Raw genomic sequence first — 27,613 nt, forward strand, 5'->3', positions numbered from 1 at the left:
TAGCAGTAGTTGAATGTGATCAATTACTAGTAGTAGTTGAATATGATCATTTACTAGTAGTAGTTGAATATGATCATTTACTAGTAGTAGTTGAATATGATCATTTACTAGTAGTAGTTGAATATGATCATTTACTAGTAGTAGTTGAATATGATCATTTACTAGTAGTAGTTGAATGTGATCAATTACTAGCAGTAGTTGAATGTGATCAATTACTAGCAGTAGTTGAATGTGATCAATTACTAGTAGTAGTTGAATATGATCATTTACTAGTAGTAGTTGAATGTGATCATTTACTAGTAGTAGTTGAATGTGATCATTTACTAGTAGTAGTTGAATATGATCATTTACTAGCAGTAGTTGAATATGATCATTTACTAGTAGTAGTTGAATGTGATCAATTACTAGTAGTAGTTAAATATGATCATTTACTAGTAGTAGTTGAATATGATCATTTACTAGTAGTAGTTGAATATGATCAATTACTAGCAGTAGTTGAATGTGATCAATTACTAGTAGTAGTTGAATATGATCATTTACTAGTAGTAGTTGAATATGATCATTTACTAGTAGTAGTTGAATATGATCATTTACTAGTAGTAGTTGAATATGATCATTTACTAGCAGTAGTTGAATATGATCATTTACTAGCAGTAGTTGAATATGATCATTTACTAGTAGTAGTTGAATGTGATCAATTACTAGTAGTAGTTAAATATGATCATTTACTAGTAGTAGTTGAATATGATCATTTACTAGCAGTAGTTAAATATGATCATTTACTAGTAGTAGTTGAATATGATCATTTACTAGTAGTAGTTGAATATGATCATTTACTAGTAGTAGTTGAATATGATCATTTACTAGTAGTAGTTGAATATGATCATTTACTAGCAGTAGTTGAATATGATCATTTACTAGCAGTAGTTGAATATGATCATTTACTAGTAGTAGTTGAATGTGATCAATTACTAGTAGTAGTTAAATATGATCATTTACTAGTAGTAGTTGAATATGATCATTTACTAGTAGTAGTTGAATATGATCATTTACTAGCAGTAGTTGAATATGATCATTTACTAGTAGTAGTTGAATGTGATCAATTACTAGTAGTAGTTAAATATGATCATTTACTAGTAGTAGTTGAATATGATCATTTACTAGTAGTAGTTGAATATGATTATTTACTAGTAGTAGTTGAATATGATCATTTACTAGTAGTAGTTGAATGTGATCAATTACTAGTAGTAGTTGAATATGATCATTTACTAGTAGTAGTTGAATATGATCATTTACTAGTAGTAGTTGAATGTGATCATTTACTAGTAGTAGTTGAATATGATCATTTACTAGTAGTAGTTGAATATGATCATTTACTAGTAGTAGTTGAATGTGATCAATTACTAGTAGTAGTTGAATGTGATCATTTACTAGTAGTAGTTGATTATCATTTACTAGTAGTAGTTAAATATGATCATTTACTAGTAGTAGTTGAATGTGATCAATTACTAGTAGTAGTTGAATGTGATCATTTACTAGTAGTAGTTGATTATCATTTACTAGTAGTAGTTAAATATGATCATTTACTAGTAGTAGTTGAATATGATCAATTACTAGCAGTAGTTAAATATGATCATTTACTAGTAGTAGTTGAATATGATCATTTACTAGCAGTAGTTGAATATGATCATTTACTAGTAGTAGTTGAATATGATCATTTACTAGTAGTAGTTAAATATGATCATTTACTAGTAGTAGTTGAATATGATCAATTACTAGCAGTAGTTGAATATGATCATTTACTAGTAGTAGTTGAATATGATCATTTACTAGTAGTAGTTGAATATGATCATTTACTAGCAGTAGTTGAATATGATCATTTACTAGTAGTAGTTAAATATGATCATTTACTAGTAGTAGTTAAATATGATCATTTACTAGTAGTAGTTGAATATGATCAATTACTAGCAGTAGTTGAATATGATCATTTACTAGTAGTAGTTGAATATGATCATTTACTAGTAGTAGTTGAATATGATCATTTACTAGTAGTAGTTAAATATGATCATTTACTAGTAGTAGTTGAATGTGATCAATTACTAGTAGTAGTTAAATATGATCATTTACTAGTAGTAGTTAAATATGATCATTTACTAGTAGTAGTTGAATATGATCAATTACTAGCAGTAGTTGAATATGATCATTTACTAGTAGTAGTTGAATATGATCATTTACTAGTAGTAGTTGAATATGATCATTTACTAGCAGTAGTTGAATATGATCATTTACTAGTAGTAGTTGAATGTGATCAATTACTAGTAGTAGTTAAATATGATCATTTACTAGTAGTAGTTAAATATGATCATTTACTAGTAGTAGTTAAATATGATCATTTACTAGTAGTAGTTGAATATGATCAATTACTAGCAGTAGTTGAATATGATCATTTACTAGTAGTAGTTGAATATGATCATTTACTAGTAGTAGTTGAATATGATCATTTACTAGCAGTAGTTGAATATGATCATTTACTAGTAGTAGTTGAATGTGATCAATTACTAGTAGTAGTTAAATATGATCATTTACTAGTAGTAGTTGAATATGATCAATTACTAGCAGTAGTTGAATGTGATCAATTACTAGTAGTAGTTGAATGTGATCAATTACTAGTAGTAGTTGAATATGATCATTTACTAGTAGTAGTTGAATATGATCATTTACTAGTAGTAGTTGAATATAATCATTTACTAGTAGTAGTTGAATATGATCATTTACTAGTAGTAGTTGAATATGATCATTTACTAGCAGTAGTTGAATATGATCATTTACTAGTAGTAGTTGAATATGATCATTTACTAGCAGTAGTTGAATATGATCATTTACTAGTAGTAGTTGAATATGATCATTTACTAGTAGTAGTTGAATATGATCATTTACTAGTAGTAGTTGAATGTGATCATTTACTAGTAGTAGTTGAATATGATCATTTACTAGTAGTAGTTGAATATGATCATTTACTAGTAGTAGTTGAATGTGATCAATTACTAGTAGTAGTTGAATGTGATCATTTACTAGTAGTAGTTGATTATCATTTACTAGTAGTAGTTAAATATGATCATTTACTAGTAGTAGTTGAATGTGATCAATTACTAGTAGTAGTTGAATGTGATCATTTACTAGTAGTAGTTGATTATCATTTACTAGTAGTAGTTAAATATGATCATTTACTAGTAGTAGTTGAATATGATCAATTACTAGCAGTAGTTAAATATGATCATTTACTAGTAGTAGTTGAATATGATCAATTACTAGCAGTAGTTGAATATGATCATTTACTAGTAGTAGTTGAATATGATCATTTACTAGTAGTAGTTGAATATGATCATTTACTAGCAGTAGTTGAATATGATCATTTACTAGTAGTAGTTGAATATGATCAATTACTAGTAGTAGTTGAATGTGATCATTTACTAGTAGTAGTTGAATATGATCATTTACTAGTAGTAGTTGAATATGATCATTTACTAGTAGTAGTTGAATATGATCATTTACTAGTAGTAGTTGAATATGATCATTTACTAGTAGTAGTTGAATGTGATCATTTACTAGTAGTAGTTGAATATGATCATTTACTAGTAGTAGTTGAATATGATCATTTACTAGTAGTAGTTGAATGTGATCAATTACTAGTAGTAGTTGAATGTGATCATTTACTAGTAGTAGTTGAATATGATCATTTACTAGTAGTAGTTGAATGTGATCAATTACTAGTAGTAGTTGAATGTGATCATTTACTAGTAGTAGTTGATTATCATTTACTAGTAGTAGTTAAATATGATCATTTACTAGTAGTAGTTGAATATGATCAATTACTAGCAGTAGTTAAATATGATCATTTACTGATAGTAGTTAAATATGATCATTTACTAGTAGTAGTTGAATATGATCAATTACTAGTAGTAGTTGATTATCATTTACTAGTAGTAGTTAAATATGATCATTTACTAGTAGTAGTTGAATATGATCAATTACTAGCAGTAGTTAAATATGATCATTTACTGATAGTAGTTAAATATGATCATTTACTAGTAGTAGTTGAATATGATCAATTACTAGTAGTAGTTAAATATGATCATTTACTAGTAGTAGTTGAATATGATCATTTACTAGTAGTAGTTGAATATGATCATTTACTAGTAGTAGTTGAATATGATCATTTACTAGTAGTAGTTGAATATGATCATTTACTAGTAGTAGTTGAATATGATCATTTACTAGTAGTAGTTGAATATGATCATTTACTAGCAGTAGTTGAATATAATCATTTACTAGTAGTAGTTGAATATAATCATTTACTAGTAGTAGTTGAATATGATCATTTACTAGTAGTAGTTGAATATGATCAATTACTAGTAGTAGTTGAATATGATCATTTACTAGTAGTAGTTGAATATGATCATTTACTAGTAGTAGTTGAATATGATCATTTACTAGTAGTAGTTGAATATGATCATTTACTAGTAGTAGTTGAATATGATCATTTACTAGTAGTAGTTGAATATGATCATTTACTAGTAGTAGTTGAATATGATCATTTACTAGTAGTAGTTGAATATGATCATTTACTAGTAGTAGTTGAATATGATCATTTACTAGTAGTAGTTGAATATGATCATTTACTAGTAGTAGTTGAATATGATCATTTACTAGCAGTAGTTGAATGTGATCAATTACTAGTAGTAGTTAAATATGATCATTTACTAGTAGTAGTTGAATATGATCATTTACTAGTAGTAGTTGAATATGATCATTTACTAGTAGTAGTTGAATATGATCATTTACTAGTAGTAGTTGAATATGATCATTTACTAGTAGTAGTTGAATATGATCATTTACTAGTAGTAGTTGAATATGATCATTTACTAGTAGTAGTTGAATATGATCATTTACTAGTAGTAGTTGAATATGATCATTTACTAGTAGTAGTTGAATATGATCATTTACTAGTAGTAGTTGAATATGATCATTTACTAGTAGTAGTTGAATATGATCATTTACTAGTAGTAGTTGAATATGATCATTTACTAGTAGTAGTTGAATGTGATCAATTACTAGTAGTAGTTAAATATGATCATTTACTAGTAGTAGTTGAATATGATCATTTACTAGTAGTAGTTGAATATGATCATTTACTAGTAGTAGTTGAATATGATCATTTACTAGCAGTAGTTGAATATGATCATTTACTAGTAGTAGTTGAATATGATCATTTACTAGTAGTAGTTGAATATGATCATTTACTAGCAGTAGTTGAATATGATCATTTACTAGTAGTAGTTGAATGTGATCAATTACTAGTAGTAGTTAAATATGATCATTTACTAGTAGTAGTTGAATATAATCATTTACTAGTAGTAGTTGAATATGATCATTTACTAGTAGTAGTTAAATATGATCATTTACTAGTAGTAGTTGAATATGATCATTTACTAGTAGTAGTTGAATGTGATCATTTACTAGTAGTAGTTGAATGTGATCAATTACTAGTAGTAGTTGAATATGATCATTTACTAGTAGTAGTTGAATGTGATCATTTACTAGTAGTAGTTGAATGTGATCAATTACTAGTAGTAGTTGAATATGATCATTTACTAGTAGTAGTTGAATATGATCATTTACTAGTAGTAGTTGAATATGATCATTTACTAGTAGTAGTTGAATATGATCATTTACTAGTAGTAGTTGAATATGATCATTTACTAGTAGTAGTTGAATATGATCATTTACTAGTAGTAGTTGAATATGATCATTTACTAGTAGTAGTTGAATATGATCATTTACTAGTAGTAGTTGAATATGATCATTTACTAGTAGTAGTTGAATATGATCATTTACTAGTAGTAGTTGAATATGATCATTTACTAGTAGTAGTTGAATATGATCATTTACTAGTAGTAGTTGAATATGATCATTTACTAGTAGTAGTTGAATGTGATCATTTACTAGTAGTAGTTGAATATGATCATTTACTAGTAGTAGTTGAATATGATCATTTACTAGTAGTAGTTAAATATGATCATTTACTAGTAGTAGTTGAATATGATCATTTACTAGTAGTAGTTGAATATGATCATTTACTAGTAGTAGTTGAATATGATCATTTACTAGTAGTAGTTGAATATGATCATTTACTAGTAGTAGTTGAATATGATCATTTACTAGTAGTAGTTGAATGTGATCAATTACTAGTAGTAGTTAAATATGATCATTTACTAGTAGTAGTTGAATATGATCATTTACTAGTAGTAGTTGAATATGATCATTTACTAGTAGTAGTTAAATATGATCATTTACTAGTAGTAGTTGAATATGATCATTTACTAGTAGTAGTTGAATATGATCATTTACTAGTAGTTGAATATGATCATTTACTAGTAGTAGTTGAATATGATCATTTACTAGTAGTAGTTGAATATGATCATTTACTAGCAGTAGTTGAATATGATAATTTACTAGTAGTAGTTGAATGTGATCAATTACTAGTAGTAGTTAAATATGATCATTTACTAGTAGTAGTTGAATATGATCATTTACTAGTAGTAGTTGAATGTGATCATTTACTAGTAGTAGTTGAATATGATCATTTACTAGTAGTAGTTAAATATGATCATTTACTAGTAGTAGTTAAATATGATCATTTACTAGTAGTAGTTGAATGTGATCATTTACTAGTAGTAGTTGAATATGATCATTTACTAGTAGTAGTTGAATATGATCATTTACTAGTAGTAGTTAAATATGATCATTTACTAGTAGTAGTTGAATATGATCATTTACTAGCAGTAGTTGAATGTGATCAATTACTAGTAGTAGTTAAATATGATCATTTACTAGTAGTAGTTGAATATGATCATTTACTAGTAGTAGTTAAATATGATCATTTACTAGTAGTAGTTAAATATGATCATTTACTAGCAGTAGTTGAATATGATCATTTACTAGTAGTAGTTAAATATGATCATTTACTAGTAGTAGTTAAATATGATCATTTACTAGTAGTAGTTGAATATGATCATTTACTAGCAGTAGTTGAATGTGATCAATTACTAGTAGTAGTTAAATATGATCATTTACTAGTAGTAGTTGAATATGATCATTTACTAGTAGTAGTTAAATATGATCATTTACTAGTAGTAGTTAAATATGATCATTTACTAGCAGTAGTTGAATATGATCATTTACTAGTAGTAGTTGAATATGATCATTTACTAGCAGTAGTTAAATATGATCATTTACTAGTAGTAGTTGAATATGATCATTTACTAGTAGTAGTTGAATATGATCATTTACTAGTAGTAGTTGAATGTGATCAATTACTAGTAGTAGTTGAATATGATCATTTACTAGTAGTAGTTGAATGTGATCATTTACTAGTAGTAGTTGAATATGATCATTTACTAGTAGTAGTTGAATGTGATCATTTACTAGTAGTAGTTGAATATGATCATTTACTAGCAGTAGTTGAATGTGATCAATTACTAGTAGTAGTTAAATATGATCATTTACTAGTAGTAGTTGAATATGATCATTTACTAGTAGTAGTTGAATATGATCATTTACTAGTAGTAGTTGAATATGATCATTTACTAGTAGTAGTTGAATATGATCATTTACTAGTAGTAGTTGAATATGATCATTTACTAGTAGTGATTGAATATGATCATTTACTAGTAGTAGTTGAATATGATCATTTACTAGTAGTAGTTGAATGTGATCATTAACTAGTAGTAGTTGAATATGATCAATTACTAGTAGTAGTTGAATGTGATCAATTACTAGTAGTAGTTGAATGTGATCATTTACTAGTAGTAGTTGAATGTGATCATTTACTAGTAGTAGTTGAATATGATCATTTACTAGTAGTAGTTGAATGTGATCATTTACTAGTAGTAGTTGAATATGATCATTTACTAGTAGTAGTTGAATATGATCATTTACTAGTAGTAGTTGAATATGATCATTTACTAGCAGTAGTTGAATATGATCAATTACTAGTAGTAGTTGAATGTGATCAATTACTAGTAGTAGTTGAATGTGATCATTTACTAGTAGTAGTTGAATATGATCATTTACTAGTAGTAGTTGAATGTGATCATTTACTAGTAGTAGTTGAATATGATCATTTACTAGTAGTAGTTGAATGTGATCATTTACTAGTAGTAGTTGAATATGATCATTTACTAGTAGTAGTTGAATATGATCATTTACTAGTAGTAGTTGAATATGATCATTTACTAGCAGTAGTTGAATATGATCATTTACTAGCAGTAGTTGAATATGATCATTTACTAGTAGTAGTTGAATATGATCATTTACTAGTAGTAGTTGAATATGATCATTTACTAGTAGTAGTTGAATGTGATCATTTACTAGTAGTAGTTGAATATGATCATTTACTATTAGTAGTTGAATATGATCATTTACTAGTAGTAGTTGAATATGATCAATTACTAGTAGTAGTTGAATATGATCATTTACTAGTAGTAGTTGAATATAATCATTTACTAGTAGTAGTTGAATATGATCATTTACTAGTAGTAGTTGAATATGATCATTTACTAGCAGTAGTTGAATATGATCATTTACTAGCAGTAGTTGAATATAATCATTTACTAGTAGTAGTTGAATATGATCATTTACTAGTAGTAGTTGAATATGATCATTTACTAGTAGTAGTTGAATATGATCATTTACTAGTAGTAGTTGAATATGATCATTTACTAGTAGTAGTTGAATGTGATCAATTACTAGTAGTAGTTGAATATGATCATTTACTAGTAGTAGTTGAATATGATCATTTACTAGTAGTGATTGAATATGATCATTTACTAGTAGTGATTGAATATGATCATTTACTAGTAGTAGTTAAATATGATTATTTACTAGTGGTAGTTGAATATGATCATTTAGTATTGGTAGTTGAATATAATTTACTACTAGTATACAGATACGACCATTTACTATGATTAGTTAAAAAAATAACGAGCTGATAAAAGCATTTGATTAGAAACTACACAGTTCATTATTTTAGATAATCAACTCTCACTATATATTCAAGATTCTAGCTACACATAAATGATGCAAATTTGTTACACATGGAGTTTGTGAGCTAATCAAGCAGCACACTCACTTGAGAAGATGCTGGATGCTGTCGAGGACAGAGTTCATTGTTATGCATGGCACATTGATATCTGATTGGTCAGACCTCTCTTTAATATAAGGTATAAGCCGATGACAGACAGAGACAAGCAGGTCTACACAGCCTAAAATGATAACGTATGATCGTAATTATTAAATATAAAGTAGTCACATGGTAGTGTTTGCTGGTAGCTATTGAGTATAAAGTTGTGATACAGGCCCTAAATATCTATCAAGCCTTTCATTATATTGTGTATGCAGCAATCAGTCTGGGTAGTCAGTATTAGCACTTATTCATTCTAATTAGACAGACAACAGCAATAAATCTGATTTTACTAAAGCTGATCCTTTAAATCTTACATGAAAACAGATAAACGATGTTTGCTAAAAGTTTAGATTCTTTCACACAACCAAATGAGCAGGCATGCAATTTAATGCTGTACTGACTGAGTTTCTAGCAATGAACTCTACAGGCGATCAAAAACAAGGAAATAAATACTTGTATAGCCTTGCAAATGCCTTAACGAGTGTCACGGCGACCCTTAAAATAACTTCAGCGGGTAGCTTTGTGAATACATTGATAAAGTTAATGATTAACTGTGTGAGTCTTTTGGTAATTGTTATCTGCTCAGGAATAATTCAAAAACACCAAATGTATCTAAAATCTTGGAGAACTAGTGAAACAAGAATGTCTGCTCCGTAAAAGTGAGGAAGAAGTAGAACAAGAGTGGTAAAGAGGCAGATCAGGAATACCCTGGTTGTAGAGCTCAGCAATTTCAGTCTCTTTGTAGTGGATAAGGGTACAATGCACTCCTGTAGCAAGCTGAAGTACTTGACTCAACGGGTTGCTGTGATTTTCCTAACAAACAAAACACGCATCATATTAGTTAACTGGAAAAAATCCATGGTTTCCCTCCTAAAAACCATAAAAAGACTGAATAATTCAATAGGGCACTCACTTCCTAACCTGGCTGTGCATTGACTTCCATAACCTGGTGGGGTCTTCACTTAACCTAGTAAAGTGCTCACTTGCTTAATCTAGTAGAATACTCGCTTAACCTGACAAAGTAGGCACTTAACCTGATAAAGTATGCACTTAACCTAGTAGGGTACTCACTTCCTTAACATAGAAGAGTGATAACCGTGCTAAAATGGTGGAGGATTCACGAGAATGTTTTTCATGCTCAGTTCAATAATATGACATAATACTTACCTCGATGACTTGATAAAGTACTGGTAGAAGACCACAGCTCATAAACTCCCTACAACAAAATAGGGAACATCATCAATTGAACACAGTGCTATAAACTCCCTACAACAGGATAGGGAACATCATCAATTGAACACAGTGCTATAAACTCCCTACAACAGGATAGGGAACATCACCTATTGAACACATGGCTATAAAATAATTGATTCCCAAGTCTTCATATACAACAACATTTGAATAAAGGATGTTTCAGTACAGTGCGCTGCGTAGTAGCGGATACCTAGCTATTTGGGGTCGGAAGCTCATCAGATTTTGCAGCAATCTCAGAGCATAGGAAGGAATTGGGTTGAGGTCCATCAACAGCTGCTCAAACCTAAACAGAGCAACAAAAGTCTCATATACAGTAATTTCACCTAATTATCGACTTCAAGTATCAGAGGTTTTTTCTGTATCAGAGGTTTTCGGTGGCCTTCATTTGTATACACATAGCAATATTCTGTCAGTCTCTGTGCCTAATGCGTGAATGACAGCACACAGTCTATCGGCATAAAAGTCCGCTAGTATTGGGCCAGTTGAAGTCAGCGATAAAAATATAATCTTTTTACAAGAATAGCTCAAGAACACTTTTCAACTATTGAATAGAATTTTACCACCCCTCCTCATCAATTATTCAGCTATTCTAACACTAATTGGCTCAAGAATATTAAGCAGTGATTTAACCTCTTTGATTATGCCCAGATGTTCAGTTCTCATTTATCCTTTAAGAATTTCAGTATTGTATATACAATGTACTATGTAAATACACCACATGTTCAAGGACTTGTACATGTTACTTACACGTATAGTACTTACAAAAGCTTAAAAAGCAGCTTATGCATTAAGATTGTGGATCATACTAAATATGTCTAGTTTCCATTTCACAAAAATTCCCACTTAGCAGGTCTAGAAAGTAGGAGTAGCGAGTATTACTGTAGTTTAATCTTGTCAAACCGATATAAGTAACTTCATGCCATCAAAATCTTGCAACAATGCCTAAGCATTCCTTCAAGCAAGTGTTCATTTAATAAGCTGCATCTAAAGGCCATTATTATAGACACCAGCATGCTGACAGTCTCGCACGCCATGAGAGTGCGCCATTGTACACATAACTATGTGCACAATTATTATTAGATTAAAAAGAAGGTCAAGTGGTGCAGAGAGTGACAAGCTGGGCTGGGAATCCCAGCGCCTGGGTTTGATTACCGTGTGATGCTATCTTTTTTCCCCAGCACTCTTAGCGTGGCTTCAGACAGACGCGACTCTTATCATAGTAACATTATTATGGACGCTCTATATAATTATAATAAAGGCTCTTATTATAATAAAGATTATTATAAACATTATAGACATGAATCAGTGTCATATATACTAATAACTCACTGAGGCAGCAAATCTTTTCTAACAATGACCACCATCTTGTCAGCGCCTTTCTGCTGACTCTCCGTTAGATACTCAGTTTGTGAAAAAACGCTAGCCAACTCGCAGAAGAGCTTGAGAGAAAGAAGTTTAGACTCACCTGCAATGCGTAATTTCTTATGAACAAAGTGTAAGTATCAGAAACATAATCAATAGGCTGCACAAAAAGTAACCTTCAATGTTGATAACTAATAATGAAACAAACTCGCAGTAATATTGACGATCTATTATTAGAACTGAAGAAGAGTATATACGTATGGCAAAACATAAAAACTAAGAGAAAAGATGTAAAATGTTAAGGATGAAAAGGAATAAGTACGGTATTCTAGGAATTATATCATTGAAACTGTTCAAATCACTAAACTCGAATTTCACAAGATGGCCGTTCCAGAAGTAGTTTTATTCTAACCAAATGCCTGTTATGCTCTTCATTAGCATCATTACTAACACTTTATGATTCACAATTAGTTAAATATTTGTCAGTTAAACTTATAATGATGTAAAAGTTGAATGTAACGAAACTTGGCATGTGATGGTTTTACTCCATGTGATAAAATCTAAAAGTTACGATTAATATTGTAGGCTGTTAGTAAAACATACCATTAAGTGATAAAAATATTGTTACTGCTTAGAATTTGCAAGGTCATCCTAAAAATGGTGTTGACAAAATGTTCCTGATGATTTCCCAAACACAATGTGGCATTGTACCTGTTAACAACTACAGAGACCTTTTTTGGCTACCCAATTATCTGCAATTCAAACTTCTATTCAGTATAAAATTCAGAGGCTAAGTTAGGTATTATTGAAAAGAGTCATTAGTATAATACCAGCCCATGCAAAGTTAGTGATAAAAAATATTGCCTACCCTGTTCGCTGAGACAAAGCTCAGAGAGCGATTGGGCAATTTCTGAAGTCATCACATTCTGGTAGGTTGCAATTAAAGCGGGTTGCTGCATAATAGTCTCCATCACTGATAGTACAGAATGTACAAACTCTTCTCGTGGCACACCCACATTTCCTGTCGGTAGGAGAGTTCACTGACAGTTATATCCGTATGATACTCATATCCATACAACCACAATCAGCTAGAACATAACCAAAACAGCAGAAGAGAGAATTGAATGACAACCAACCTGAAGAACTGAGTCCTGTCTCCCCACTGTCTACCATAACTGTGTGCTCCAAGAGTCGGGCTACACATAATATGAACTCTTCATTTACTATGTAAGGACGAAAAACTGAGCTACTGACTAGTGGTTGCAGGAGATTGACTACAGGAAGCAAGTGCTTGACCTGCTTGCCCTGAGCAGCGGACAAGTGTTTCCTTCCGGATATACTGTTAAGTAACTGAAGAAAAGTATCTACAACAAAGAGAACACTGAATGGCACATTCAAAATGGCGTAAGAAAGCAAGTTTCCCTCTATATAGCTGTATAAATTTGACATAGCCTACAAACGACCGTTGTAAACAATTTCATCAAAAAAAGGCTAAATAGTAGTTGATTCAGCCCACAGGGGTGCAAAAAATTAACGGAAATTGCACAATGATGACGTTTTGTATTCTGCTAAAAAATTCAGTTAAGAAATCACTGATACGCAATTAAAGTTGAAGGCGTCCTAAAGACTTTCATTGTTCAAAAGCAAAATTTTAGATGACATCCAATATTTTACGATGCCACATAATGTAATGGAGCCTTCTGAAAGTCAAAATAAGACCTCTAATGTCGACCTGTCAATAATACGCTATCACCTGCAAGGGTTTTCATGTGTTGTCAGCTGTCAAACAGCTGATGCAAGAAAATTCTCACCAACTATGAGAGGAATGCGTCTGGTGACTTCAGTGAGCAGGCTGTTTAAGCAGATGTTCAAGTACTGAATTTGGTTCCACTGCTCTGGTTTGTCTGTCTGGTGCTGTTTCTTCTTATCCCGTTCCATGTACATTATTAATCTAGCAAACCAAATTTAGTTATTTCATTTTAAAGAAGTTACACATTAATGCAAAGGCGACATACAAAGGAATCTCGATGAAGCAACCTACCTGGACTGGCAGAGATTGAGAAGCTGCTCGCTGTCTTCCTGTATAATGATGTAGATGAGCACAAAGGTCTTGCCTCTCACCACACTGGATGTACTCTCGAGTAAATGCAGAGCAGTAGTAAACAACTCCTACATAAATACCAGTATCCATGTCTGCAGAACAGTCTGATAACTGCATGCTACTAACAAATCCACTAACATCAAAGGAAAGACAACTAAGTACACTGACTGCTAGCATTGCTGACGTTAGCAATCTATTGATGTTCGTGTGACAACTGTTAGGACTGTGAAGGACTGCTACTGTCATTCTAGTTAGCTGAGCCCAACATGAATACAACAAGTTTAACTATGAGAGTAACGATGAGAGTATTTTTCAATCCATGCTCATCGATCTCGACCATGATTTCATTCTTTCGAACTATGAGAGTTCTTTCGATCTATATCTGTCAACAGATATGGAATGAAAGAACAATCAAACTTTCCCTTTTAAAATTGCTAAATTTCGACCTAGTTTCCTAAATCATTTTTTACGATAGCCTAACTTTAACACAAATATATTCAATATTTCTTTATATACTTTCCATTTTGAGGCAATTCCTGGTTATTTGCTAATATGTATGGTCAACAACACAACAGCATTAACAATCAGCTGCCGCAAAGTCTTTATGATGAAATAGAAGTCTGTGGTAGAATAGGAGAGTTTCCCATTACCTAAACCCTTTCGTCTGCCAACACATAGACTATATTCCATGTTCACTCAGTGCTAATGGCACAAGTGATGTCACAAACTGCTGAAAACAAGCAGAGTCATAGAAGTATCGACCGACATCGATTCACCTTCAGAGAAGAGGAATATGAAGCATGGCAAGAGTGTTCTATGATAGAGGTTAACTCAGCATTCATGCTAGAAAATAAAGTGCTTTACTCATTGCCTAGTCAGTCCAAGTCTGTCATCCCATCTGATTCGTAACTCTAAATGCATATGAAGACGATAAGACTCTACCTTCTGAATGAGGTACTTCTGTTTGTGTTGGCCACGGCTGACTGCTTCGCACAGCATTGTTACATAGGCTTGCTGAATCCTGCTAGATGACGAGGAACTTATCGTGTTTAGTAGGTTGGGAAATCCTACTTTTTCAATTACAGACTCAAACACTCCGATACTGTTCTTTGTAATCCTGCATAGTGCCTGCAAGAACAGAGCATCTAAAAAAAACTTTGAGCAGACAAGAACCTTGAGTTTAAAAGACCTCTATCAACCTGATACAGCAGTAACTTTTATATTTTGATTTGTCAAAATCAATTTTCAATTGCCTCCCTTCGTCTGCTATTTATGCAATGATAGGTTCAAATTTTTAGTAATCTGCATTGTTACTGCTGTCTATGTAATACTTCATATAAACATATATAAAATAAATAATAATATAGAATAAACCGTCGAAAAATTGAATGTGTTCAAATATTTAGTTCAGTTAAACATAGGAGACACTGTTTTTATAATAACTGAAAAAGTTTGATAAAACGAAATCCCAATTCTAATAATATTATTTGTTGCAATTAAGATATAATATTACTCGTATCAATAGACTTGAGTTTTTAAGCAACGTCTATTTGAGCATTTAGAATTTATAATAGCACCGTGAGATACGAACATTGTTCGTAAGATTGGTTGTCACAACAACTATGAGACAATGTTGAGCAGCATTCAACGAAAGCCTCAAACAAAATAATATGATGCAGTTATAATGTGTCAGCCATGGCATTAGGTTTTTAGTTAGACAAGTAGATAGTCGACTACATAAATAAAACGACAATAGTTCATATTCATCAATATTATGAGTGACAGCTCGTGTGCAGGGGTGCAGATCAATTATGAAGTGTTGAACAGCAAGAAAACACACCTGAGTAAAATAAAGTTGTAACAAAATGTAGAGGTTTGCCGCTATCACATCTCCAGTAAAAACAGTAAGAAATAAAGAGGTGTCAGTTCTAGTTCACGCAGGGCAGCAGTTATTGACCAGCACTAGTTCAGACAAGTTATTGATTGGTACTAGCTCAAAGAAAGCAGAAATTATTAGTCAGTCCTAGTTCAAAGAGAACAGAAGTTATTGGCCAATTCCAATTCAAAGAGAGTAGATTTTATTGGTTAGTACTAGCTCACAGAGCGAATTGTTTTGGTCAGTACTAGTTCTTACACAGCCAACAAAAGCAAATACATGTATATACACAAATACACATAGAAAGTTACTAGACAAGATCGATCATTCTCCTGACAAGTTAAAGACCTTGGCCAACTGGTACAATTTCGCTCAATGCACAGTCTGCATAAAAATTTATCTGTTTACATAAAAGCACTCTAACAATGACACCCTGTGGTGAATAACGAACAAACGTTAGAATGACAGATGGGTAGCATGTCTAAAGAGTTACTTCCTAGTGTATCAACTGTCCAGCAACAGTTTTGCTGATAAAAAGTGATATTTGCTTACCGAAAGTGCGGTAATCCTTGGTGAGTCGACGGATGAGTGAGTGCAGAGGTACCAAAGTGACTGGCCCACCTCATTTGTCACAAATTTCTACAAAAATCGCTACAGGATAATCACAGAGGTACAGCAGTACCGGTATGCTATCAGCCATCAACAGACATTAAGACATATGTATGCAACAAACTATTGTAGGTACAACAGCATTCATTTCCAACTTATCATATTTGGAATACACAACACACCTGACACACATCCGTGTTTGTTGCCACTATGTTTTCAATAGTTTTGGCAGCGTAGTGATGAGTCACGATGTCATCACCTTCTTTGAGACACTTGAGTATCATAGTGAAGGTGAGTGAAGGGATAGCAGATTTGTTGCTATCTTTAACAGACACCGGGCAGTGCTCGCTGACTCGGGCTATAAGAAAAACGATCTCTCCAAGGGCTGGCAGCAGTACACTCTTCAGTTTAGCGTTGCGGAAATTCTCCCTCAACATGTCTGTGAGGATGACTGCAGCCTGCAGATAACAAAACATGATTAAAATTATTGCCCCAACTTGGTAGTAGGTTAAATTTTGAGTTGACCTTTAAATAAATTTAAAACTCTTGCAGTCTCTCAAAATCACATAAAACCTGTTATATCAACTCTGACATATACGCAGTAGTTACTGTAGTATATAAAGTTACTCCGCTGTCACTCAGCCATGAGTTGTCTACCAATAAACGTCTGTTTAAATGAAAACGGTGAATAAACGTGACAAATCACAGATGCGTAGATGATGGCACCTCAGCATAGCTGCTGTCAGGAACGCTGTCATCGCAGTTCTGAGCCAGCGAGCCAATGAGACGAGAGATTTTCATTCTTCTACAAAATAGAGCAAAGTTTGATTAGTGTTCAACATGAGAAACAAATAACAGTTTTATGGCCTATGGGAGTCATGCCTAATAATTTGAAAAATATGTCACGTCTACTCCAATACTGGTGCAAACTACATCCAATCAATTGTACTTCTAGTCTTATTTATGGCTAGTAAGTAATAATGCTCAATAAATAAGCTGTGCTCCCAGAATGATACTTTATATATTATATATTATAATACACAAACTATCTTGAAGAAATTAAAATCAGGTTTATTCGGTTTATAAAAAAAATTTGCTTTTTTCAAAGTATTATTGCTATTATTAGTATTTTTATTATTAAATTAAAAATAGATGCATTCCAACAAACAGCATTTATAATTATTTGAATTTATATGACAATGATAACGATTGAATATTATTTAACTTGTAATATAATAATAAGAAATCCAAAAATAACAAAAGAAGATGAAATTTTTTTTATAATATTTGTACAAATATTCTAAAAAACTAGCAAGTAAAAAAGAGAAGATAGAAAAACTAACTGATTACAGCAAGCGAATCCTTGTGTTCTACTACCTAATACTGCACATGATAACAAAGATACATGAAGTTTACAATCAGCCCATTGCATCACACACTGGTAAATATAATAAGAAATAAGCAATCATATATACGAATACGTATCACGTGTAGTGATTTGAATTAGTATATGAAGTTCAACTCCTGAATATTTTCAGTAGTGTAGTTCAATGCACTTGAACACTAGGGTCACTTAATACTGAACTAGGGGCATATACTACTGAACTAGGGACATATAATACTGAACTAGGGACATATAATACTGATCTAGAGACATATAATACTGAACTAGGGACATATAATACTGAACTAGGGTGACATAATAATGAACTAGGGTCACATCATACTGAACTAGGGTCACATCATACTGAACTAGGGTCATTTACCACACTTACGTATCAATGTGGTTGGCATCTTTGAGCTGCTTTGTCAGTGAGAATATCAGGTTGCGACGAACCAAATATTCGGCAAATGCAGTGTTAGCACTGACTATGGTGGCATACGTCAGAAGATGCCCTCTTTTCTGAGTGGGTGGTCCTTTTTCTTCCATGCTAAGTAAATCTGCGAGTGTCGTGAGGTGTTTCTCGCAATCTTTTTTGTTCATTCCGGAGAGTTTGGCAACTGCAAAAATGCAAACTTGAACTGAGTTAAACAAGGCTTTACGTATTTCAAACAATTAATTTGCTTGCATACAACCAATCACATCAGTACACATCGGCTCAACGATGTGATCATGAGACATCGCACTCACAACAATGAAGTCATCATTGCGTGTGTGTCTACCTACTGTAACACTTGTCATAGATAGATACACACAATGTTGACTTTTTGTTAAAATCCTTCAGACCCATTAGCTGAGTAGGATTGTTGGATATAATTTGGCTGTTTTATTTTAATTATTTGTGACAATATTTTCAAATTTTGAATACTGAATTTAGAACTTGATGAATTGCAGTGTGGCCAGCTAAACAAGGTTTACTCGATACATCGCGCTGCCTTTTATTAGTTCAGCGTACCTTTTTCACCGGAGATTAAAATCGATTCAATAGTTAGAAGAATGCAACCATTTAGATTAATATGAAGACATGGTCTTGGTGCTTATTAGTCCTGCATGTTATTACACCTGACTTTATGACTTATACATTCACAAATGCTGCATAATCAATAGACTTCCCCCAATTTATAAAATCCATTTATTTTGAAGTAGCAAAAACATACTAAAATAGCTAGAGGGGCATGATAAACTCACCACTGTGTCCGGGTAGCTGCAGAGATTTCTGGTCATATTTAAGGGGAGGTAACTTCTGTATTTTGTTGTTATCTGATATGTTGGAGACAATCCAATCACTAGTGTAGTAGACAATCTCCAAAGCGTTAAACCCTCCACTTTCATCCTTTCGCATGATTTCACCTTCATCAGCCCTATTGCCTTGTGAGGTGAGGGGCCTAGAGCTCATTGTGAACTTTGCTGCATCCATGTCGCCTCCACTCCCTCCTTGCCTAGACCTAGGTCTCAAACTTTCTGACAGATTGCCTTCTATTCCTCCTGCAAAGTTATGTAACCGTCAGCTAGCCGGCATATCAGCCTCTCATTATGCTATAATGCATTCACTCGCACTCACCTTGTGTTTCAGCTAGAAGGGCGGTGAGGGGTCTGTCCAGACTTTGCCTCATCTCAACATCTTTAATATAACCGAGTACTGAGCCGGTCTTGGTGTGTTCCAGCAGTGTACTACTCGACCTATGAGGTTAGTGACAAAAAGGAACATAAAACTATTACAGTGACAAATTAGCTGTATCAATAAATCCCACTTTGTCATTGTGTGCCCGCGCATGCAGGTGTGTGTTATTTTATTGGTCACAAGATGTGGAAACGCATATCATTTTCACATTTTGTGGATTTCATCCAAACTTCAAACTCATATGCTCGGCGCCTTCTGTCACGTCGCTAAGATATTTAGTTTAAACTCCTTCTGGTCCCTGAGAATCAGGCTCTTAAACACCCCCTCACCTGTTTGATAGAAAATAAAAATTTCATGCATCCCAGCAGAGCTGCTTTCAAATCATGGTGATTTGAATATTTGAAACAAATCATATTGTACTGATTTGACACAAATGGTGATTTGATTTGAAAAGTTTTGGAAGTAACTTGATTTGAAGTGTCGGGCTGATTTGAAGACTTGATTTGAAAAATAAATCAAATCACATCGCTATCGATAGCCTAGTCTTCTGTAACTGATCGAAACATTTTTACGACGTTTGCAAAGTTAGCCCAAACTTTGGCAAGAAATGCGCACCATCGATACCGAGGCTAAGCAACCGCGTGCGTGTCCCTCTACAGAAGAAAGAAAAGGACCGCGTGTCGTGTGTGTAAAAGAAATCAACATGAGCAGCTCTGGTAAGCTGTGGAAAAGGCATGTTTGTAGTTGTGGTGCTGGCATTGAATACTTTGATGTCAATTATTTGATTGCTAGAAATTGGTTGTGACTATCCCACTCTAACCTCACAGTCACTAGTCAAAATAAAAATTACTTGTGCTGTGCCTACGGCGTGAATGAATGAATAGAGTTTTATAATATATAATATTCGATACAATTCTATTCTATGCCGCAGACACATTCAATATTCACAGTAATGACAATGTTCATGAATATAAATATGCATTATATTATAATTGGGTAGAATTTAATTAATAAATTAAAATTTTATTTGTTATATCAAATTTATTAGAATAATATTAAATAAAATTTTGATTTAATTTATTATTTTAAATTATAAATGAATAGCATAACAATAACATTCTATCCAAGTAAGTATGATGAATGTAATAATTATATATCATCCATAGTTTTAACATTACCATTTATGTAGTATACATTTTTATTATATAATTAATTATATTATATGTATGATATTATAATTAATAATAATTTATACACAGTCACTTACTTACTAAGTGAAGTAAAATACTTAAAACGGGATTTCGATTTAAAAGGACCATGTACAGAAAGAGGAAGTCACATGCACTCAGCAAATACAAATATGTGATAATGAAGATATGATGGCTGATTTTTTGAATAGAGCACCTTTAGCTAGTACAAGTAACCTGGATTCAGTAAATCAGGAGATTGAAAAGTATATGGCGAAAAGCAGATCTTCTTGTAACACTCTAAGCTATTGGCAAGGTGAGACACAGTTACTGAGGCTTAGCAAGCTGGTGCTGAAGGTCCTTTCAGTACCAGCTTCATCAGCTCCCATAGAACGAGTTTTTAGTAAAAGTGGCTTCATCATGAGGCCACACAGGAGCTCCTTAACATCTGAAAACTTGCGCAAGCTAGTTTTTCTAAAACGCAACAAGTATATTTAAGTAAATGTGTTAATATTATGTAACTGTTAATTATAGGCTCAATGCTTAGTTTCGTCTCTTTCAAGTTCAAGCCTCAGTAACTGTGTTTCACTTGCCAATATTTTCAGGTTTTATCTTATATTTGTATCTTATATTTTGTAACTTTAAACAAGTACATGTACCTCGTATAACAAAGAACAAAACTGTATCTAGTGATGAACTTAGCTTACACAATACATATAGTGGTACAGAGATACAGCTATACTATTCCTATCCATAGAACCCAAAACGGGCAGGGGGGCAAACCCCTTACCCTTTCTCTCTGGGTCAGGTCCTATGAATAGGAGTACAGGCTATGCCGCTACAGCTATACTGTAGCTTGATCATACTATGCAACAATTGAGTGAACAATTTGAAAGAGTATTTCAAATCATTCTCAAATGATTTGGGATTTGAATTCGTTATTGGGCTGATTCGACTTAATTTGATTTCCTTCAAATCTGCTGACAAGGGCCGGGAATTTGATTTGATTTGTAGTTCACGGGATATGATTTGATTTGAGTCATAAAAAAGTCATTTGAAAGCAGCTCTGCATCCCAGCTTACTTCTAGAAATACTTAATATCTAATAAAGTATTCATTAGTACAATGACTCTTCCTACATTTACACTTAACATAATGATACAAGAGGAAACCTCTAGCTTTTTATAAGTTCTAGGCAAACTAGATGCATGACCAGTCTTGGATGACCAATTCAAACTTGGCTAAAATGGAGATTGATAGAAAATGAGCCAGTTCGTTCTGCCTACAAGATTATCATTTCACATAAAATCTCTGCGATAGTTCCAGTGAACGTTTCATGATTTTTGACACTTTGACATGGCAGGGGTCACTTTGAAGTTGGACAACAGGTGCTCACTTTGATGTTAGACAACAGATGCTCGCTTCAAGTTGGACAACAGGTGCTCACTTTCATCAGTTAGCATGCAACACAAAATGGAATGTCGAAAAAATGTAAAGAAAGTTTTCACGATGTCAGCTGGTAAAAACAAGCACTGAAATAGCAATATAGACAGTTGTTACATAAATGCGTAAAAATATTAACACCAAAGTAAAATTATTAAAACAATTTAAACTTGCAAATTAATATGAATTCAAGGAATATTTATAGAAAAGAGCAAATGTACTGTTATATAATCAAGCTGCCCCATTAGAAGTTTATGAACTAACACAATCACCGAATAACAACTCAGTACAAGAAATACTACCTTTTACTCAAAGGCGTTGTACACCGAACTTCCTTCATGTCAGTAGAAACTGCCAACTCTGATTCACTGCTCAGGTGCTTGAGTTTTCCATTCCAAAACGGATGCAAAATGATTTCCTCCCAGTGACTCCTGTAATAAACACCAGAATGAAGCTGCATAGATGGCATAAAACACACAAATTATAAATGAAGAAAATTGTTTTTAAAAAACTTTGTCTACGAAACCATTCAAAACTGAACACTGTAAGAATCAGGGCCACCCGGTATGTACAGTACGTGTATGTCTAGTTACTATCAGGTTAGTCTCACCTCTCACTTGGGTCCTTCTTTAGCAGGCCTGTTATTAGATCTACTAAATCTGGTGATGGTTTGGCGGACAATCTGGATCCTTTTACAGATGGTGGAGGCAAATCCAAATGAATAATTTTGTTCACCAATTCACTAAAGTTTTCAGCCTCGAAAGGCTTGCATCCTGAAGATAGAAACAGGCAGCATAACCACGTAAGTAATTACTAATATAAATGTATTTATTGTCAGCAGTGAAATAAACAATGCTCTACATAGATAGCTAACTACTGCATATTGTGATGCATCATTAGTATTATTATATAACTTAGTATTAAACACCAGGCTAGTTTTTACATCAGCTCTTGTCTTCTTTTTGACAATTTAGCTTTCAACTAAGAAATGATTTGATTGCGAGTTTGAAATAATTGCCAAAAGAACAATTGATATTCATGTAACGGTGATCTACAAAGACCGCTCATAAAAGGTATTACGGTATATGTAGCAATATCAATTGTTCCCGAGAGATATTATGGTATATATAACATATCATAAGTTCATGAGAGATATTACGGTATGTAAGACTTCTAACAGGCAGCAGTTCATGGCTTGAGTGTAAGACTCCTTGCCAGGTTAGACATGCAGTAAAACCTCAACATATGGTCCTCGCTATATTAGTTGCTTGAAGTATTTATATTTTTCTTTGCTTTACTAAAACTCAAACAAGCACAAAGTATTCTAATAAGAATATTTGTTTTAGTGGATGACAGTATTGATATGTATGAAGCAAATATTAAAGCGGATTCACTTTAAACGTCAAGGTTTGACTCCAATTCTGACTTCTGGAAAATTGCCACAATTGATGTACCGTGGTCCATTTCATATATGATGAAATATATGCATAATAAATTTACCAGTAAAAAGTTCGTAGAGCACACAGCCGAGAGACCAAATATCACTGGACATGGTGTGTGGTCCACCTTGTATCACCTCTGGGGCCATGTAGTGGGCTGATCCCTAAAATACACAAAAAGTAAAATTATGCTTTGATTTTTCATTATATTAATGCTGTGTAGTGAAAGTATGGGATTTGGTGTGATGGCCCTGCTATAAATAAAACCAATAGCCAGCAATCTGGATGCTGAAATACAAAGTAATCCATGTAGTTGCTAGCTTCCACAATGAAAATTAAAGTTTCATTGAGATCTGGTTAAAAGAAAAATGATAAATAAAATACAGTGAAACATGGATAACTCGCCCTCGGATATAGCGAACACATGGTTAACTCGAATGGATTTGCTTGGTCCGTTCCCACGCAATGATAAATGGCTTTATATAACTCGACCTCGGCACCGTTAACTCCAACAGTTTTTTGCCGAATTCACAAACGGTTTCCGTTCAATTTATTTCGAAAGAGTTTCCACTAGTCGCGGAGCTGAGACTACTCTGCTTTCTTAACGAAAGTGCTTTTAGTACACGTATAGTGTACGTATAATTTCCCCCGTACCGTATAATGGAACCGAAAAAGAAATTGTATAAAAATGATTAATAGGGTCGCTAAGATGTTCGCTTAGTTACGGCCAAGCTATAAACGTTGGAAGGTATTAGCGATAAAAATTTAATAAAGATAGACACAGCATGCAAAAAACATATTGTAACAGTGATTATATGCGGATACATAAAGATAAAATGCCACAAATAGGCTCGTGGCTTGACGTCCGCTACAACAGACATCCGCTTTACGATGGCATCACGCAAGCAAAGAAAAGCGTAGAAACCTTCTGACAAACTTGAAGTACTCGAGGAAATCGAAGCAGGACTAAAGCTATCAGCATTATCAAAAAGAGAAAATCTTCCAAAAAGTGCAGTGTCAACATGGATTAAACAAAAAGAAAGAATAAGATCGTTATGTGACCAAAATTCATCAAGGCTTTGTATATGAATGTTTAATTGCTAATAAAAATCGACTTTGTTAAAAATAAAATAGGATGCAAGAATATAGAGAAGTACAAGCTCATTTATGTTGTAAAAATGTTTGCACCTTCTCAGAAAGAAGTGCAAGCTATTCAAAAGTTTTTGAAGTGGATTCAGCCTCGATGTTCAGTTGGTCAGATGAAGTAAGCATGCCTCTCGATTAGCCAACAAAAACCTCTCTCAAGGCTGACCAAACAAATATCAAAAGTAGAGGTGATTGTTTAGTATTAATATTTTTTGCGAACTAACGAATCACCTTGTTAGAGCCTTTGGACTTTGGACCTTGGTCTCCGGTGGAGTCATAGTCTGCTTCTTCCTCCCCACTCTGCTCACCAAACATGCCTAGTAGCTCATCCAAGTTCTCCCCCTCGATACGCGCTAAACTAAAGTCCGAGAACTTGATTATGCCGCTGCCATCCAGAAGGAGCTTTGAAGGTCGCAGGTCGCAAAAGAGCATTCCGAGAGAATGAATGCCATGCAGGCCTAAAAATGATGATTGAGGATTCGACAAAACCTGTGATACGCAATTATCCAGCCAATAGGTGACTTCAAGGTAAACAGAAGCATATGTAAAACGGTACCTTCAACTAAATCTTGGCCAAACTGTCGGACGCATGTTTCAGGTAAGGCTCCATCTTGTTCCAGAAGTTTTTCCAATGTTCCGCCTAACATAAAAAGGGACCTACCATTAGTAATTCTATACCTCAGTGCTTTAACCCTTTCGCAGGCGAGTTTTTTTGGGCTATTTAAAACCCTTTAGGCAAATTAATTTTTCACGAATCGATTAATAAAAATCATTGATACACTCCTATTTATGATATTGTATACGTGTATTATGTTTTTATGATACACTTGAATATAAATAAACATGTTTAAAATCAATTCTTCATGTAACTGTTTCTCTAGCTATGGTACTTTTGGAAGCATTTGCCCTTGCAGAGGCCTACACTGCAGTCTTGACACCATGTGCTTATTCTTGTTTCTCTATAACCTTGCCTTTGCCTACAGCCTTTGGAGGACGCCATGACAGTAAAAAAAAGTTGTTGCACTTTGGGAAAACATTCAGAAAGCGAAAACAAAAGCAGGAACAAGCTACAAACAAAATTCCCAATTTTATTTATAGACGTTTTATTTCGGATTTTTCCTTCGTTTAGTATTGCAAACACGATCGTTTTTTTCTCAAAACGGCTCATTTTTGGGTTGTTAACAGAGAGCAATATATTGTAGTTCACTATCGTTAAAAAAATTAAACAAAAAAAGGCAATAAGTTAACCAGAAATCAATTTATAAAAGACGTTTGTGTGGCAACATAATAGTCGCTCTGCCCATCAGTGTCAGTATCGCTAAATGACAATAATGTCGCTATGCCTGTAAAAGGGTTAATAATCTACAAAGCCTTCCGTGACAGATGGGCTGAGGTCATACTAACCATTGCAAAGCTCAAGAACTAGCCAGAGGTGATTGGTCGTTTCATACCACTCGTAGAACTGCTGGATATGAGAATGTTTGATCTCATGAGTGAGCCGTACCTGTGTACATAAAACATATCAACGATGAATCGTTTATATTTAGCGTCGACACTTTTCAACTCCCAAAAACGCTGAATTAACGCTGAGTGGATGAAGTGCCTATCACATTCGAATGCCAATATGACTAAGTGATTTTCAACGGAAATGGCATATGAGATGTACTTAGACTTTGGATGCTTGAACGAGTCAATTGTCAGCATCTGCTTCAATATATTAGCAGCCAAACAGCATCCTGATGGGTTATAAGTATTATTACAGAATACAAATTTTACCTGGTTAGTGATCTCAGCCCGTCGAGACTTCTCGACACAATATATTGCCAGAAATACAACAGTGCCTTTTCGTCGGCCTTTGTAGATAATGCAATTGTCAGTCTTTCCAATTTCATCATAGAGTACAAAGTTTTCCATTTTGCATATCCTGAAAGAATTATATGTAGGAAGGGGAGTTGCATTGCAGATGCATTATTTTTCTGCGGTTCAACAATCTTACTTGTAATTTCGCAAACATTTAAAAGGATAGAGCAGCAAGGAGTTAGTTTGCTAATTAGTATTAGATAAACTTGCATGATATAAAACATATCTTACAATAATAATAATGTCTTATTTACTTACAAATCCTTGCTATGACAACACAATTAAAACGACAGCAATAAAAAAAGAAATCTGCCATCTGCTGCATGAGAAAAAAACTGACATTTACTTAAGAAATACAGAGAAAAACAATTGTTGTTGCTACCTACTACACAAAATACTTTGGAAGCAAGACCAATATTGTGTGTGGTACATCATATACAGAGAACGTGTTTTGCTAGCAAGTAGGGTTCAATGTTCAAAAATACTTATCATATTCTAAGCATAAAAATATAGTTGAATTGTTTCTTTCTACTAGTTTTTATGGCTTTGAGCACAAGCACCAAATATTTTCATTAGTTACATACAAAAACTAGATGTGGAATAACATCATTCAAATGTCGTTAGACAGACCTCCATCTTGTTTACGACTATAGATACATCAAATTGCATTAACAGTAGCCACTTGGACATCGAGCTTTTCAATATTTTATTTCCTCAAGTCAATGTCAAAATGGTTGAATGCAGATTATTAAAGCTAAAATGCAACCTTAGCCGGCATCAGAAACATGCCATTGCTGTTATTGGTCAGTTATCCATCCTTAAATAATTTTTCTTGTTTGAAGATATGCTCCTACCACAGGTTCTGATGTGCGTACTATGTGTAAGAAGGCAAAGTGTGGTCAATGACAAAAATGATATAAACTATCGCAATTGTGCAAACTGATTTAATTGAGTTAATGATACTGTGTATATAAATGTTCACTTTCTCCACCAGTCAGTTTCAACAGACACCTTTAGTATAAGTGGCCCTT

General features: G+C 33.1%; 1 protein-coding gene across 1 annotated transcript; it reads right to left on the reverse strand.

Annotated features, from left to right (window-relative positions):
- Positions 1-9,186: 9,186 nt before the first annotated feature.
- Positions 9,187-26,636, reverse strand: LOC137392125 (serine/threonine-protein kinase ULK4-like). The gene is made up of 23 exons (XM_068078754.1): positions 26,499-26,636; positions 26,127-26,226; positions 25,279-25,362; positions 24,954-25,180; positions 23,638-23,740; positions 22,748-22,910; positions 22,440-22,568; positions 19,449-19,567; positions 19,076-19,372; positions 18,222-18,447; positions 17,173-17,251; positions 16,629-16,904; positions 16,390-16,476; positions 14,904-15,089; positions 13,902-14,029; positions 13,672-13,811; positions 12,997-13,224; positions 12,729-12,881; positions 11,828-11,963; positions 10,689-10,781; positions 10,412-10,460; positions 9,952-10,057; positions 9,187-9,323 (listed from the first exon to the last, which is right to left on the reverse strand). The coding sequence occupies exons 1-23, from the start codon at positions 26,634-26,636 to the stop codon at positions 9,187-9,189; spliced, it is 3,384 nt and encodes a 1,127-aa protein (XP_067934855.1).
- Positions 26,637-27,613: the final 977 nt, after the last annotated feature.

The sequence above is a fragment of the Watersipora subatra genome, chromosome 3 (assembly GCF_963576615.1).
Source record: "Watersipora subatra chromosome 3, tzWatSuba1.1, whole genome shotgun sequence".
NCBI lineage: Eukaryota > Metazoa > Bryozoa > Gymnolaemata > Cheilostomatida > Watersiporidae > Watersipora > Watersipora subatra.

What these genes read in the sequence shown, in the direction of transcription:
- LOC137392125 (XM_068078754.1), bottom strand. Translation starts at nt 26,636, where the DNA reads ATGGAAAACTTTGTACTCTATGATGAAATTGGAAAGACTGACAATTGC. An exon ending in GACAGGACTCAGTTCTTCAG is followed by an intron (nt 12,882 to 12,996) that starts GTTGGTTGTCAT and finishes TCCTACCGACAG; the next exon opens with GAAATGTGGGTGTGCCACGA. An exon ending in TTCCGACCCCAAATAGCTAG is followed by an intron (nt 10,461 to 10,688) that starts GTATCCGCTACT and finishes ATTTTGTTGTAG; the next exon opens with GGAGTTTATGAGCTGTGGTC.